Source organism: Ovis canadensis, chromosome 3 (genome assembly GCF_042477335.2).
Source record: "Ovis canadensis isolate MfBH-ARS-UI-01 breed Bighorn chromosome 3, ARS-UI_OviCan_v2, whole genome shotgun sequence".
NCBI classification, from domain to species: domain Eukaryota; kingdom Metazoa; phylum Chordata; class Mammalia; order Artiodactyla; family Bovidae; genus Ovis; species Ovis canadensis.
Window position 1 is genome coordinate 206328471 of NC_091247.1, and position 16678 is coordinate 206345148.

Here is a 16678-nt window from a genome sequence, read left to right on the forward strand (position 1 = left end):
TTTGAGGTAAATATCTCCTTTATTAAAGAAAAGGGGAGAGGAGGGACATAAATGATATCTTGAAAGGCTTCTACCAAAAGTAATGAGTGCCTAAGCAAAAACAGATTTGAAGGACTTTAGAGAAATATGGATGACTTCTAACCAGCTGATAGGAAAAAGGGGTGATGTTGGAAACGCCTCATCACAACTTGATTTCACTCACTGTTCTGAGCTAAACTATACTGCATGAAAGAGTCTGGCACTAAGACAACTCTCAGTAGTTACTTATGGGAAGTGAGTGTGTGGGAAACCACTTCCGACACCTGCGTGTCAAAATTCTGGTAGATCAATAGGGCAGAAGTAATCACAGTTACAGCAGATGCTAATGAGAGTGGCAGAACCTCCAGTGGCTCAGATGATCCCAAACTGAGCGAGCTCGTGCAACTCCAAGTGGCTGAATGCCTCCCAAGGACAGATCACAGTGATATCTGCAAAAGAGAGAAGAAGACCTGATAAGCCAACCTCACCCCCCAGAAGAGCCTCTTCTGCACAAAAGGATATCATTCAGGCAGAGACACCTCGCCCCTGTTTCCCATCTGTTGCCCAGATGATGGGGAAGAACGGCCCCTCATCCCAGGGAGGATCAGAACAGTTGTTTCATTAATCCTCTTCGAGGCTCTGATTCCCCCCAAACAGGCTCCCCCAGGATCTGTGTTAGTTTTATTTGGCATCCTTTCTGGGGAGATGCTCCAAGATTTTGGACTGGGACTATTCTGTGGGAGTGTAGTTCTCTGATCATTCGAAGTCTCACCGAAACACCAAGGAGGGGACAGAGGTGGAATTCTAGTTAGGCCGTGGGTTAAAGTGAGAAGTTGTTGTTGTTGTTGTTGTTGTTGTTGTTGTTGTTTAGTCGCTAAGTTGTGTCTGAAGCTGTGACCCCATGGACTGTAGCCCTCCAGGCTCCCCTGTCCATGGGATTTCCCAGGCCAGAATACTGGAGTGGGTTGCCATTCCATTCTCCAGTAGATCTTCCCTACCCAGGGATCGAACCTGTGTCTTGGGGTGCTTTAAATCCGCATGGTCTGGAAAACTAGTTTCCCTACTCCCCACCAAGCAGATGAATTCCTTGGGCTTCTCTGACTGCTCTCAAGCTCCTTTCTGTATTGTTAAAAGTTATCATATTACAGAGAAGCTGGCTAATACCCAAAGAGGTTAAATACCTGGAGAGAAAAAAAAAAAATCTCATGGTTGTAGAGACTGAACTAGAACCAGGTCAAAGACTTCAGAACTTCCCTCAGAATAAATCTCTTGTCACTATTCCGAATAGTTTGGCAGAGTTAAGATTATATTCCAGAGTCCAAAGTGAATTTGCTGGTCTTATATACACATGGTCAAAATAGAGAAACATTTGATTTAGAAGAATAGCAGATGAGCTTTATCAAAGTGACTAGAAATTCTATTTGAGATCTGAGGAGTAGCATCAGACAATAAAAAGTAAATCATATGTATGCTTATGATTGAGTCATGTGGATGTATGGCAGAAACCAACACAATATTGTAAAGCAATTATCCTCCAATTAAAAATAAATTTAAAAAAGTAAATATACTGAGAGTTGCCCAGAAGGGAAATTGATTGCTATGAATGTCATCATTTGTCAAAAGTGTATTGGATGAGTCAAAAACTTGTGTCCACACACAAAACCTGCACAAAGAAGTTTATAGTAGCTTTATTCATAATTGCCAAAACCTGGAAGTGATCAAGATGCCTATCAACAGGATAAATAAATTGTGATACAACCATACAATAAAGTATCCAATGATAAAAGAGAAATGAGCTATCAAATCATGTCAAGACATAGAGGAAGTTTAAATAAGTATTACTAAGTGAAAGAGCTCTTACTATAGGATTCTGACTGTAGACTATCTGGGAAAAGGCAAAACTATAGAGCAGGAGGAGAAGGGGGTGACAGAGGATGAGATGGTTGGACAGCATCACTGACTCAATGGACATGAGCTTGAGCAAGCTCTGGGAGAGAGTGAAGGACAGGGAAGCCTGGAGTGTAGCAGCCCATGGGGTCACAAAGAGCTGGACACGGCTGAGTGATTGATCAACAGCAGCAATAGAGACAGTAGAAAGATTTCTGGTTGTCAGGAGTTTGTGGAGAGAAAGGAATGAACAGATAGCACCCAGGAGATTTGGCAGGGCTAGTGATTCCATATGAACCTGTAATGGTGGATACCTAAGAACTGGACAACACAGAGAATGAACAAGCTATTTCAGCTAATAAAAATGTGTTAATATTGGTTTATAAAGTATAACAAATGTACCACTCTAATGCAAGAGGTTAATAACAGGGGGTATGACTGATGTACGGGGGAAGAAGGTAGCAGAGGGGATCTTTAGGAATCCCTTAAAAATTCTGCCTAATTTTTCCACAAACCTAAAATTTCTTTAAAATTTAAAGTCTATTAATTTTTTAAAGAAAATGTAAAGTAGTTTGCATGCATTATCCAACAAAGAAAAATTCTAGCCAATTAAATCTTATTACTCCAGATACTTTAGTGTCTAGGGCCCTGTTCTGAGCGCCAGAGGATGTGTAAAAAAGAGGAAGCTTGGGAGGGAGTGGCTGGCCCGGTGCAGAGGAAAGGCTCTCCAGGCCCCACCCTTGTTTCCAATAGCTCACTCTGTGGACTCAGATTGTCATTTAATTCCTCTATGTTTCAGATTTCTCTCCTGAAAAATAAAGGAGCTGGGCTAGACTCATTCTGAGAATTGTTCTACTGTGAATGTCTACAATTCACCACTGTATGCCTGAGAGAGAGAGAGTGTGTGTGTGTACACTCAGTTGTATCTGACTCCTTTGTGACCCCATAGACTGTAGCCTGCCTGTCTCCCCTGTCCATGGGGTTCTCCAGGCAAGAATACTGGAGTGGATTGCCATTTCCTCCCCCAGGGGATCTTCCTGACCCAGGGATCAAACCCACTACCCATCCATCTCCTACATTAGCAGGTGGATTCTTTACCACTGCGCCGCCAAGGAAGCCCATACCTTCTAGAGTACGTAACAAAACACAAGGATTCATTGAACTTTGTGACTAGTCTGATTTCTCTGAGTTTTTGCCTCTGGGCACACACATACTTATTTAGGAAGTTAATTTAAAACCCTACATTCCTAGGTTTTCAAAAAAATCTGTTGCGTTATGTATTTCCAATAACATTGAACTGCTCCTTGAGGCCTGAAGCAGAAAAATGGTCAAAGTCCAGGGGTAATATTCTCAGTTAAATATTCAGATTGCTCACCTGTTCCTAGTCCCTCCATGCCTGGAATGTCATCTCCAAACCTATGGAAAAAACACAAGAGAAGTTAGCTGATACCGGGGCCAAAAGATCCTGGAATGAGTCATGTGAAGAGTTTCCTGATTCAAGGGGAAAGAAGAGGCTTCAGTTTTTGTATTTGAGAAAACCCTTTTGTCTGCACTGAACTAGGGCAAAGGAAGTGTCACTCAAGCAGGTTTTAAATAGTGTGTCCCAGAAGAAAGAGTTTCCCTCTGTAAAAATGTAAACCAAGACAACTGAGAGCCAGAAAAAAAAAAAAAAAGATCAGTGGGGCAACGTGGTCAAGCTCTACTTTTTAAACTAAAAATTGGAATGAGAAAACAATATGAAAAGTCATTAAAATGATTAATTTATCTGTTTAGTTTATCCAAGAGTGCATATTAAGCATCTGCTTTGTTCCTGAAACTGTATTAGGTACTGAGAGTTAAGGAAAAAACAAACACACAAATTTTCTCTCAGGGATCTCAGACTCAGGCAACAGATGAAAGAAATAGATGCACTATAAAAAAGTACAAGTTACAATAGCTGAATGTACAAAATGCAAACATGGAAGGAATGACAATGTTTGTCTAAGAGAGTCCGTAATGGTTTCCAAAAGAAATTAACATGAGTGTGTGTTGAAAAATAAATCAGATTTTGCCAGGGAGAAAAAGAGAAAAACAAAAAACTGAAGAGAGAAAATCTGAAGCCAGAAAAATAAACTGTGTGTTCTAGAAGCAGCCAGCGATTCTGTGTTCCAAATTAAAGCACAGTTTACATCAGCAAAGGAGAGTGGGCAAGAAGAGTCTGGAAGGTCAAGCCAAAGGTCACTGTGAAAGGGTCCATTTTCCACATTAAATTTGGCTGTATATGTGGGAGCTGAGAGAGAAAGGACTCCAGGACTGAAAAAATATGATTCAGCAAAGATTGTACTAGGAAACAGAGGGTGAGGTGGAAATTTTTATGTCTATTTAATATAGTGAGCATTAATCTCTCAAAAAAAAATAGGAAACCTTTTTCATTTTGGTCTTACCCTTTCACACCTTTCTTAGGAGGCTTGCTCTTGAACTGACGAGTCTGCCTCTGCTTGAACTTGGGGGGCCCTTTGCGTGGGGTGGTGGGACCCTGGTTTGAAGTTGGAGGAGCCAACACAGTATTGTCGCTCATTCTGCTAGTGTTTGGGTGGCTGATGGTTTTCTTTCAGGCTCTTTGGACAGTGAGAGAGAGAGAAAGAAAGATTATTCAATGATCAGTGGGGCATCGTGGTCAAGCTCTACTTTTTAAACTAAAAATTGGAATAAGAAAGCAATATGAAAAGTCATTAAATGATTAATTTATCTATTAGTTTAGTTTATCCAAGAGTGCATATTAAGCATCTGCAAAGGAGAGTGGTCAAGAAGAGTATGATGACCATTGCTTATTAGACCTTTACAATAATCTTCAGGGGCAGGGGGACAGGGAGAAAAGCATCTTGACAAAGAAGCTTGGCATTTTTTACTGACAGCAAAAGGGAGACGTTACCATCTTTTAAAGAAGTTACCATCTAAGAAAATAAGGTATACGTTAATGGAGGCAGCCAGCAGAGTGGGCTATAAGCCAAAACCTGATAAATCTAGGTAGCTTTGTTGTTGCAGTAAGCCTGTCACCAGCTTTCTGTGTGAATATGTAGTAATTATGTCCTTTTCATTGACCACCAGTTCCGCCATCTGTCAAGGGAGAGAAATGTGCTAAAGACTATTTGGGCTTGGCAGCACTGAAGTGGTCTCTAAGCTTTACATATTGCTCCATCTAACTGTAACATAGTCTGCTTCTAAATGTTTATTGACCCATTCTTATGGCCTGTGTTCTTTCTGGTCTGTATTTAATTTAATCCTCATGTGATCCAAAGACTTCTTTTCTAGTTATGGGAGGTGACAGTGTAGTTGTCTGGATAGGGGTAGCTCTGAAACAGGTATTTTGACACTATGAAAGTATTCAGTACATTCCCAATACACACACACACACACACACACACACACACAGAAGACAGCAGGAGGTGATTAAGTCATAAGCTTGTACTTTAAATCCCCTACCAGATAAGAAATTCTTTAGCCACTTATTTCTCAGGAATCTTCAACTTTTTCTCCTATCCAAATCAAGAACTTATACAATATGGTTTTCCCAGACTTACATTTTAGCTACAAAAAGATACATTGTCATTCTTTAAGTACAAAGAAAAGAACATAACAAATTACTGTTATTACATGGTACAATAACATGTGATAACAAATTAATATGACAGGCTAAACTAAAAGTTTTTTTTTTCTTTTTCCTTTTCTATTGAAAAAGTTGATAGTGCTTAATCTGGGAAGGGAAATTCTGAAAAAGCTCCAAAACCTTAAACTCCTCCCTTGAACCAACCTCTTCCATAAACCTGCTGCCTGTTTTCATAGAATTCTATATTTCATCCATTATAAATTTATGCTAGTATCCTTAACTTCCTTCTCCCTGACAATGCAAGGCTCATGTAACCATGTTCTCTCTCTCTCTTTCTTTCTGCTACAATAATGAAAGTGAAAGTCACTCAGTCATGTCCGACTCTGCGATCACATGGTCTATTGCGATGGTAGCTATCAGTGTCACCTTACACATGCTAACATTTACATAGCTACTAGATTTCAGGTAATATTCTAAATATAAACATGCCAACTCATTTAATATTCAAGACAAGCAAAAGTCGCTCAGTTGTGTCCAACTCTTTGCGACCCCATAGACTACATAGTCCATGGAACTTTCCAGGCCGGAATACTGGAGTGGGTAGCCTTTCCCTTCTCCAGGGGATCTTCCCAACCCAGGGACTGAACCCAGGTCTCCTGCATTGCAGGCAGATTCTTTACCAGCTGCGCCACAAGGGGAACCTAGTATACATCCCTCAAATCTTGCTCCAGGAGAGGGAGTGGGAGCCCTCAGCCTTGTCCCCCCAGCAGGGTGGGGGCCTCAGCAGAGAGGGCCTGACTGCCCTCTCTGTGTCTGAACAGATGAACACTGTGCTGACCTCTTAGCACTTTTATTTGGTGGCAGTTCCAGCAGGTGGGCCATGGCCTCCGAGCCTCGGCCTTTCTGGCTAGCTGCTCTCCATGCTCCCCGTCACCTCCGTGCTCATCCCTTCAAGTGTGGGCACTGAGGCTGCCCTGGGGAGACCCTCCTCCTGTTCTGCAGGTTGGAGACTCTCTTACCTGCCCTAGGCGGTGTCTGGCACCTGCTGTGGGTCAGTGCACACCCGCTGGCTTTCTTACGCCAGTTCCTTCTCTGTCTCATCTTGCACGTTTTGGGGTTTGAGGTCACACCCCTCAAATCTTACATTGTAAAATTTATCAACTTTTTCTTATGACTCAAAATCAGGTTAAATTATTAATAAATCCTTGCCTCTAAGATGTTTTTCCTATTTTCTTTTCCTCAATTACTATTTTCGTTCTCTCCTGCCAGTCCTCAGCTTGTCTGATAGAAACACACTGATGATGCTGTGAGCTAGAACCAAGAAGGACGGTGAAGCTGCCCAAGGCCCTGGATCACCTGTGCATGCAGTGGATCTTGTCTTTTTTCTTTAATATATATTTTTTAATGTGGACCATTTTTAAAGTCTTTATGGAGTTTGTTACAATATTTTTTTTTTAAGTTTTGGCTTTTTGGCCATGAGGCATGAGGGATTCTTAGCTCCCTGACCACTGATTAAACCCACACCTCTGCATTGGAGGGTGATATCTTGGGGACTGGAGTGCAAGGGAAGTCACCAGTGGATCTTGTCTTAATCCTTCACTGGAATATGCCCCATGAAGCTGTTTTTTCAGTCTTTATTTATTCCTGTACCCTCAGAACCTACAAGAGTACCCGGTACATAGTAGGTGTGCCATATATATTTGTTCAATGAGAGAATACGTAAATGAAGAGACCAAACTAATGCCTTGAACCTTGGGTCTTGAGATCCCAACCCTGTGATCTTCTCCATCCAGCCATAGGGAAGGCATCAGCTGATCCTCACCTCATAAAGCCCTCCATGGTTTGGGGAAATGTTCTGCCAGCTCCTCTGCCCACTGAAACCAGTTCTGTGCCACGGGTCCTCTCCTGCCCTGGTAAACAGGCCAAGTCTGTGCCTCTCCCAAGTGTGGTTGGGACCATGGGAATGGCTGGAGGGCAGCCAAGGGCAGCATTACTCTCACTCTGTGCCACCAGTGACTGACACATCCCAACTCTGCCAAAGCCACAAAGGAAAACTGGAGAGTTAATCTCAGATCAACCTTTCTGTACTTCCCGATTCTTTCAAAGTAATGAAAGACTACAAACTTTTCTCCAATCTAGAGAGCCTACTAAGCTTAAGATTGCCAGATTTAGCAAATCAAGATACAAGACATCCAGTTAAGTTTGAATTTCAGATAAACAACAAATGATTTTTTTTTGGTATAAGTATATCCCATATATTTCATGGATTTCATGATACATACTTAGAAACTAGGAGAAGAAAATGGCAACACACTCCAGTTTTCTTGCTTGGAGAATCCAGTGGACAAAGGAGCCTGGTGGGCTGCTGTCCGTGGGGATGCACAGAGTCTGGCATGACTGAGGCAACTTAGCATGCATGCATGCATGCATTGGAGAAGGAAATGGCAACCCACTCCAGTATTCTTGCCTGGAGAATTCCAGGGATGGAGGAGCCTGGTGGGCTGCAGTCCATGGGGTGGTGAAGAGTCGGACACAACTGAGCGACTTAGCAGCAGCAGCAGCAACTTAGAAACTGTTGTTGCTGTTTATCTGAAATTCACATGTAACTGGGCATCTTCTATAATATCTGGCAACTGTAACTGGGGCCCAACCATGTAAGACCCCAAATCTATAATGTGGCTTGGTGGTAAAGAACCCACCTGCCAATGAAGAGGACACAGGTTCAATCCCTGGGTCAGGAAGATCTCCTGGAGAAAGAAATGGCAATCCACTCCAGTATTCCTTCCTGAGAAATCTCATGGACAGAGAAGCCTGGTGGGCTGCATCCGTGAGGTTGCATAAGAGTTGGACAGGATTTATCAACTAAAGGACAATAGCAAAGGTAACCTTCATCAGCCAAATCACCCTTTAAGGGCAAAACAGTGTAAACAGTAGATGCCTTTGGATCAAAGAGAAATAATTTCAAATTCCTGTTCCACCAAGCTGTTTAATATGAACTTGGATAGGTTGCATAGCCTCTCTGGATCTCATTCTATCTAAAAATGAATAAATACTTTTTTCTTTTTAGGGTAATGGGGAAAATAAGAGGAAACTATGTACAGCTTTTGGTGAAAAGTACTCAAAATGGAGTAACTATGTAGTAGACCTTCTGTCAAGGGAACCCTGAAAACAAATTTATGGTTGCAGCATAGCTTCATCTGGATCCACACCCATTCCCCTGGGACCATGAGGAGTCCTTGACAAACACCAGAGAAGTAATTGCTATCTCCACTTCTTGGGTAATCCTCTGCATCATTCAAATACTAAAACTATTTCCCACTTCTGGTCTCAAAATTCCCTCTTAAGCTATCCTTGGATTTCTCTGATACCTCTAACAGTAACCCCAAAGAATTTGAAATTAATTTCTATGTCCCCCTGATTATACTTTCCCCTTTCTCTGGTGAGTTTCTTTTGCATATTTATCTAATTCTTAAGTTACAACTCTAGGCCGGGACCGAGTTCATGTCTAATTCTAAGTGCGATGCTTTCTGTGAAAGAATTCTCCTCGGAAAGTTATGTAACAGTTGCCTGGCTAATCTCTGGATCCTCGTGGCATTCAAGATTTGCCCTATGAATAACTCTTTTTACATTCATTGCGCATTTCAAATACAGTATTTCATTTCTGAGTGTGTAGGACTGTCCACCAATTGCTAGGGTGTTTCTGTCATAGACTCACCCTCCAATTTTCCCTGTAAAACCCTTGGGAGGACCAGAACAAATATGACCCTGTCCTGCCTTGGAAGTCAGTCTTGTCAGCCACAGGCATAACCTATGGCTGAACTTATCCTGACCATGTTTTCCTAGGAACTCCAAGGACCTCCACGGAGCTGAATAAACCTGAATCCAGTATCAGACATGATTTTAGCTACAAACGTTTCACATTTTTGCCTCCAAAGGGTCAAGTAATTCATTCCTTTGGGAGGCAGAATGTTTTCCTGTTTTTAAAACAATGTTAGCCCTTCCCCTTTTGAAGATTACAACGTGTTCTCTTGGAGAGAGAAGTATATGCAGCAATGTAAGATTTCAAGGCATAGTTTTGCAGGGCACTGAGCTTGGCATTGCCTTAGACCCAAGGCAGCAGAGCTCAGTTGTAGGAAGCAAGAGGATGATGCTCCATAAACTCCAGCTAAATAAGGGCAGTTTCTGAAGATTCTTGAGTCAGGCTCTCGGATGCTTTGATTATCATCCTAGACTTCTTCTCCCTCTTTCTTAACAAAGATATGATCAGATAACCGATTCTGTTGTTGATGGCCAAGGATGGGGAGAAGACAGGCAGAGGACCCATCTCCTCCACTGATGCCACTGGACCCAGAGATGTCACCCAGGGTCCTGCTGAGGCAAAGAAAATCAAATAATTCAGAGAGTCAAAGAAGACCCAAACCAAAGCCATGAAAAAACAAAAACAAAAATCCAGCAAGTACGTTGCTTCAGCTAGGAACAAACAGACACTTTCACCTTGGAGGGAGAGGGTTGGACGCACCCTCCTTGCACTGTGGTCGTTCCCGGCTGACTCTGGGCTCCTTACCTTCATCCTCCCACTCCCCTGTCAGCCTCTTGATGGCTGGACCAAGTTTCCAGGCACATCCTGGGAGAAAAGGACTGTTTGCTCTTGTGGTTATCGAGTGTCCCAGATCCCTCCTTTTCCAGAAAGCTGTTTGCTACAGAGCCGCCAAAAAGGGAGGGTCAGTTTGGGGTTAGTAATCAAGGTTTGCAGTGACCTTGTAAAAATGAAGTTTCACTTACTAGCTTGTCACATAAGGAAGTTTTGATGTGTCTCCTTCATGTTTTTGCCCGTTTCCATCCCCAATCCTGGTCCAGACCCACAGGTTCAGTGTGTTCTTTTCTTCTATTTCTTGGTTTTAGAGCCAGATTGAACCCCCAAACTCCCACAAAAGCCCTTTGATTACATCCTGCTTAAACTCTCCAGAAGTTGAGAAATACTCACAGAGTTAAATGTTTCTCTTATAAGCTGTCCAGCTGCCTTCTTCACAGTAGATGAATAAAGGATCTTTGCATCCTGATTTATCTCTCTGTAATACCCTCATGCTACCTAATCACATCGTCATAGGCTTAAGAGCATCAGCCTAGGTGCAAAGAAGTTGGAAGAATGTGGGGTGAGACTGGGGCAGGCTTTGCTGATAATCAGATGCTCTTACAAACTGACTTGGGCTCTCTCCTATCCACAAACAGGTATTGAATTCATAAACACACACAAAGTGTTGATTTCCAAGGGGGAGATTTGCAGATTATAATTCAACACTTTCTTTCCTTCTCCATTGCTACCTTTAGTTTTCACCCCCCATCCTTCCCTTTCTTTGACAAACACACACACTCACACATACTGTTTCTCTCTTTCTTCTCTCTCTCACACACACACCATCATCACATAATTCTTACGCTGCAAACTGCTTCACTGAGAACTGATTATGTGAACCATGACAATGAAAAATACCAGCATCTCTCCCTAAATGATGTTATATTAATTTTTCTCTGAAAGATGAAACCACATATCAGGAATAACCTAAGGTCCAGTGATATGTAACTGAGAAGGAGCCCAAGCTATAGCTGGGAACTCTTAACTTATAACTCTGTATTTGAGAATTGATTACTGGATCTTTTACACCCAAAGGGTCTAGGCTATAATCCCACTCAGTGTAACACTTGACTTCAGTCTTCCAATTGCATCGAGCCACTGGTATGAATTTATACATCACTTTGTACAGTTTTGAAATGACCTTAACGCTGATGTCTGGAGAAGGAAATGGCAACCCACTCCAGGCTTCTTGCCTGGAAAATCCCATGGATGGAGAAAACCAGCAGGTCCCAGTCCATGGGGTCACAAAGAGTTGGACACAATTGAGTGACTAACACACACAGTACCTCATATGTCAGTACCATGAAGATCTTTTGACAAATTTGTCATAGAGAAATCAAGTGATTTATTCAAGACCGCACATATAAGAAATAAAAATATTGAGAACTGGACCATAAAGAAGGCTGAGCACCAAAGAATTGATGCTTTCAAACTATGGTGCTGAAGAACACTCCTGAGACTCTCTTGGACTGCAAGAAGATCAAACCAATCAATCCTAAAGGAAATCAATTCTGAATATTTGTTGGAAGGACTGCTGTCGAAGCTGAAGCTCAAATACTTTGGCCAGTGACCCTGATGGTAAAGATTGAAGGCAGGTGGAGAAGGGGACAACATAGGACAAGATGATTGGATGGCATCACCGACTCAGTAGACATGAGTTTGTGCAAACTCTGGGAGATAGTGAAGGACAAGGAAGCCTGTCGTGCTGCAGTCCGACTCTCTGTGACCCACAGACTGTAGCCCACCAGGCTCCTCTGTCCATGGATTCTCCAGGGAAAAATACTGCAGTGGGTTGCCATTTCCTTCTCCAAGAGATCTTCCAGACCAGGGATTGAACCCAGGTCTCCAGCACTGCAGGCAGATTCTTTACCTACTGAGCCATCAGTGAAGACATGGGGTCTCAGAGAGTCAGACATGACTGAGCACCTGAACAACAACGATGACCTATACTTGAAACTAATATGGTATTTTAGATCAATTATACGTCAATAAAAAATCAAGTATTTTTTAAAGGCTGCATATAAAGTTAGAAGGGGAGCCAGGAGTAAGACCCAACCCTGCAAGTATCTTGCATATTCCAGCTACCTTTCTACTATATGAGTACAAAGTGAACCTGAACCAAGATTCCTTGTTCTGGTCACTCTTACACGTTGCTGGAAAATTGTAATGTGCTTCTCTAAATTGTCACTTATAAGAAAAGATTACTCTGTAAGATTATACAGAAAGAAGGTCAATTTATCCTTTCTAGGCAAGAAAAGATTCTTAACCTGCCCACCCAAGCAGATTACATGGGCAGCTAACAAGCTTAAGGGTTCTTTTCAATAAGCTTCCCCTTGGTAGCTACCAAAATTAGAGGAGTTTTGATGACAGCAAGCACCTCACAAAGGCGGCAGGGTGTTTTGTCTCTGGATGGGTCCTTCCACTCCCTTCTTTGTCTCCATCATTTTGTTGTTCAGTCGCTCAGTTGTGTCCGACTCTTTGGGACCCCATGGACTGCAGCACACCAGGCTTCCCCGTCCTTCCCTGTCTCCATTATTACTCCCATCTTTCTGTCCATTAGACCCATGGATGTTTTGATACTTCTCTGCTGAACCCTCCCACCATCTCCGTGTTTTTTTGGTGAAGGACAGAGGATTTCTCATCAGAAACAGTGGGGGCTGGGAGGAAGTGGCACATTTTTCACATCCCGAGAGAAAAAATAATGTCAGTTTTCGAATTCCATTATCAAGTGAACTGATCCTTCAGGAATGAAGGAGAAATAAAGACATCCTCAGAAAAAGGAAGATTAGAAGAATCGATCACCTAAATACCTGATAAGAATAATAAAGGAAGTTCTTGAAACAGAAAAAAAAAATGACAGAAGGAAATGTTAAGCATCTAAAAAGAAACAGCAATGAAAAAATTACGGGATTTGAGGTGGAGGGTGAAAGACAGGGAAATCAGTCACCCTCAAGAAGGTTGTATGGAGAATGAAACATTGTTTAAGACACTGACATTCTAGATTTCCCTGGTTAATTCTCTGCACTTCTACTGCAGAGGGCATAGGTTCCATCCTTGGTCAGGGAAGCTCCCTGCGCTGCATGATGCAACCAAACCAAAACAACAACAGAATGTTTTTAATTAAAAGAAAAACACTGACATTTTAAAGATCTGGCCACCGTGTACTTTCAGGAAGTGCACCAATGTTTTCCTGCTGCAAGTGGATGCTCTTCCTGCCACTCTCTCCACCACCCCTGCTACCACTGAGGCTTAGAGGATGGGAATAGACTGGCCCGTCAGTCAACATGCTCTGCCTTTGTGGGACAGAGTTCCCCTACCATGTCACTTCACTGGTCATTGCCTTGCCTAGTGTGGCATACTTTTGGTCAGTTACCTGTCTCTGATCTTACCAATCAGGTAATAGGGTCACACAGCCTTGTTTAAAGCTGTTTCGTCTTATTTAAGATGATCAATGGCCAAGTAATTTCCTGGAAGAAGCTGGAGTGTGCCTTGATTTCATAGGCAAAAGAAACAAAGCCGGCGACTTCCCCGGTGCTCCAGCAATTAAGACAACCTGCTGCAAGTGGAGGAGGCGTTGGTTTGATCCCTGGTCGGGGAACTAAGATTCTACATGCAACACGTTGTAGCCAAGAAATAAAGGAAGAAAGCCAGTGCAAAAACACTAAAAATTTTTAAAAGAGAGAGAGAAAAGAAGCAAAGCCAGCAGGAAACTTGTTGAATGAGAAGAAAAAGAGAGAACTTATGGATAGATGAAGTGACATAGATGTAATGACATTATTTCATAGATAAATATTAAGCACATTTTGCCAAGGGAAAGAATCAAAGTCAAAGGCTCTATGCTGTCTGACTTTATTTATGATATTCTTGGAAAGGTAAAGCTATAGCATGGGCCAACAAATCAGTGATTCCCAGGAGTTGAGAGGAGGAGCTGACTATAAAGGGAACTGAAAGGAACTTTTGAAAGGTAATGAAATGATATTAGAGGTAGGTATACAACTCTGTGCACTTGTCAAAACCTATAGAATTGTATACCACATAGAGTGAGTTTTCCTAAAGCCAGTTTAAACCTAAATATCATAAAATACCTATTTTTAAAAAAAATCTGTGCTTCATAGTTCTATAATCCTTGGTTCTTGATCTTTTCCAGTGGATGGAGAAGTGTTATTAATTATATACAGGAAAAAAGCTAAAGGGCAGGTACTAAGTCATTAGAATGTGATTAAAATTTTAGCTATCCTATAAGCTGCTTACACCAATGCTAATCGCTAATCTTTCTTTAGCGTTTCTTAAAATACCAGTGAGTCAGAAGACACACATCAAAGTCACATCTCTTCCACATTTTGAACCCCCTAGACTGAACTTCCCCTTCTATCAATGCACAGTGGACTCTAGAGAGGAACATTCTAAATGTGAAGGAAGAATGTACAAGGCTGGTCCCTCCTTCCCTTAACACTTTCCATGCTTAGAAATTCTCCAGAACGGCATTCTTTTTTTTTTTTTTTTTTTACTTTTCATTTTGTATTGGGGAATAGCCAATTAACAAACAATGTTGTGACAGTTTCAGGTGAACAGTGAAGGGATTCAGTCATACATATACATGTATCCATTCTCCCCCAAACTCCTCTCCATTCCAGGCTGCCACATATCATTGAGCAGAGTGCCCTGTGCTACACAGTAGGTCCTTGTTGGTTATCCATTTCAAATTCAGCAGTGTGTACATGTCCCTCCCAAACTCCCTAACAATCCCTTCCCTGCATCCTTCCCCCTGGCAACCCTAAGTTCGTCCTCTAAGTCTATGAGTCTCTTAAGTCCATTTGCGTCATTTCTTTTTATATTCCACATGTAAGGGATATCATACAATATTTCTCCTTCTCTGACTGACTTACCTCACTCAGTATGACACTCTCTAAGTCCATCCATGCAAAATAACACTCTTAATCTTGAAAAAATAACCTCATTAAAAATATAATATTCTCTTTCAGGAAATAGAAGAGTACACTTCTCAACTCATTTTATGAGACCAGTTTTACCCTTAAGGATTTTAAAAATTATCTTTAGGTAAGATTCAGGTGGAATAATTATAGTTTAACATCTGTATACACTACAAAGTGATCACCACCACTGGTCCAGTTACCATATATCACCATATAGTTGACCCCTTTACCCATACCTTCATGAAACATTTTGACACCAAAATCAAACAAAAACAGTAAAAAAGGAAAAATACAGACCAGTGTCTCCTGTGAATTTGGATGCAAAAACCCTTAAAATTACCTTATCTAATACAGTAATATATAAAAATGCTAATACATCAAGACCTAGTGGAGTTTATTCTATATATGCAAGATTTGTTCAATATCCCAAACTCAATCAACATAAGGCTCTATATCAACAAACTAAAGAAGAAAAATTGTATGATCATATTAACTGATGCAGAAAGCATTTCACAAAATCCAGCATCTATTAATGATAAAAACTCTCAACAAACTAGAAATCGAGAGAAACTAATAAAAAGCATCTACAGAAACATCACATTTAGTTGTGAAAGCCCGAATGCTTTCTCTCTAAGATAAGGAACAAGTCAAGAATATCTGCTCTCATCACTCTTACCAACATGGAACTGAAAGCTCTGGCCAGTGCAATCAGGCATAAAATAACAGAAACCACAAAGGCTGGAGACAAAGGGCGGGGGTGGGGAGCCTGTTTCTAGTCACAGATGACATGATTAGACAATCCTAAGGAATCTATATTCTTAAATCTCCTAAAGCTTATAAGTGAGTTCAGCAATGGACTATCTCATCCATTTTCATGGTTTAAACCAGTGTTTTTCACACTTTACAATTTACCTCAGAGTTGTTTTTCTTTTTTAACAGCTTCCTGTCACCAACCCTAGAGATTCTGATACAGTAGGCCTGAAATCAGGCCTATGGGTTTCCATTTCTAAGAAATTCGTGGGTATACTGATCTGCTGATCCTCAAACCATACTTTGGATAACCTGGTTTAAGTTACTGCCTATAACCTGATGAAATGTAAATCATCAATTTAGGGTTGAAATTCAGTTTTCTATATCTCACTTACAGTCTGAAATCACTTCCTAGAAATGACCCAGCGTCTTTCAGACTTGATGTTCAACATCTTCAAACTCAAGTCTTTTTCTCCCCCAACCCCTCTGATCCTTCCTCTGTGTTCTTTATCTCAACTTGTTTTCCTACTGAAGGAAAGTTACTTGGCTCAAATAGCCTGGAGTTAAAACTCCCCTCTGGGTCCCCCCCCACCACCACCACCATTCTATGCAAAACAAAAAGCTCTCTCCCCATTGACGCCCAGCTCCCAGCCAGTTCAGCCTCTGGCCTATCTTCAGAATTCCTTGCCCCAGCCGTTTAAGAGATAACTACCCCGAACAACCTTGGAGAAGAACAGGCCCCTTAAGACAGTAGATTTCCACATATATGCCTATACATACTTACTCTTTTCTTGGGTTGGGGCAGCAGCTCACTAATCTGACTGCTGCCCCTTCTCGCCTCATTAAAGCTGATCTGTTCCTGTAAAGTGC

The 16678-nt window shown here is 41.6% G+C and overlaps 1 protein-coding gene across 1 annotated transcript in view; it reads right to left on the minus strand.

Moving 5' to 3' along the window:
- The window catches only part of PDE6H (phosphodiesterase 6H), a 22482-nt gene continuing 5804 nt past the window's right edge, over positions 1 to 16678 (minus strand). Inside the window, exons 3-5 of the mRNA XM_069585633.1 lie at positions 4329 to 4502; positions 3281 to 3321; positions 1 to 467 (exon numbers count right to left, since the gene is read on the minus strand). Of these exons, the coding sequence (XP_069441734.1) occupies positions 391 to 467; positions 3281 to 3321; positions 4329 to 4462 (252 nt within the window). The 5' untranslated portion in view covers positions 4463 to 4502 and the 3' untranslated portion in view covers positions 1 to 390. The remainder of the gene's footprint in view (positions 468 to 3280; positions 3322 to 4328; positions 4503 to 16678) is intronic.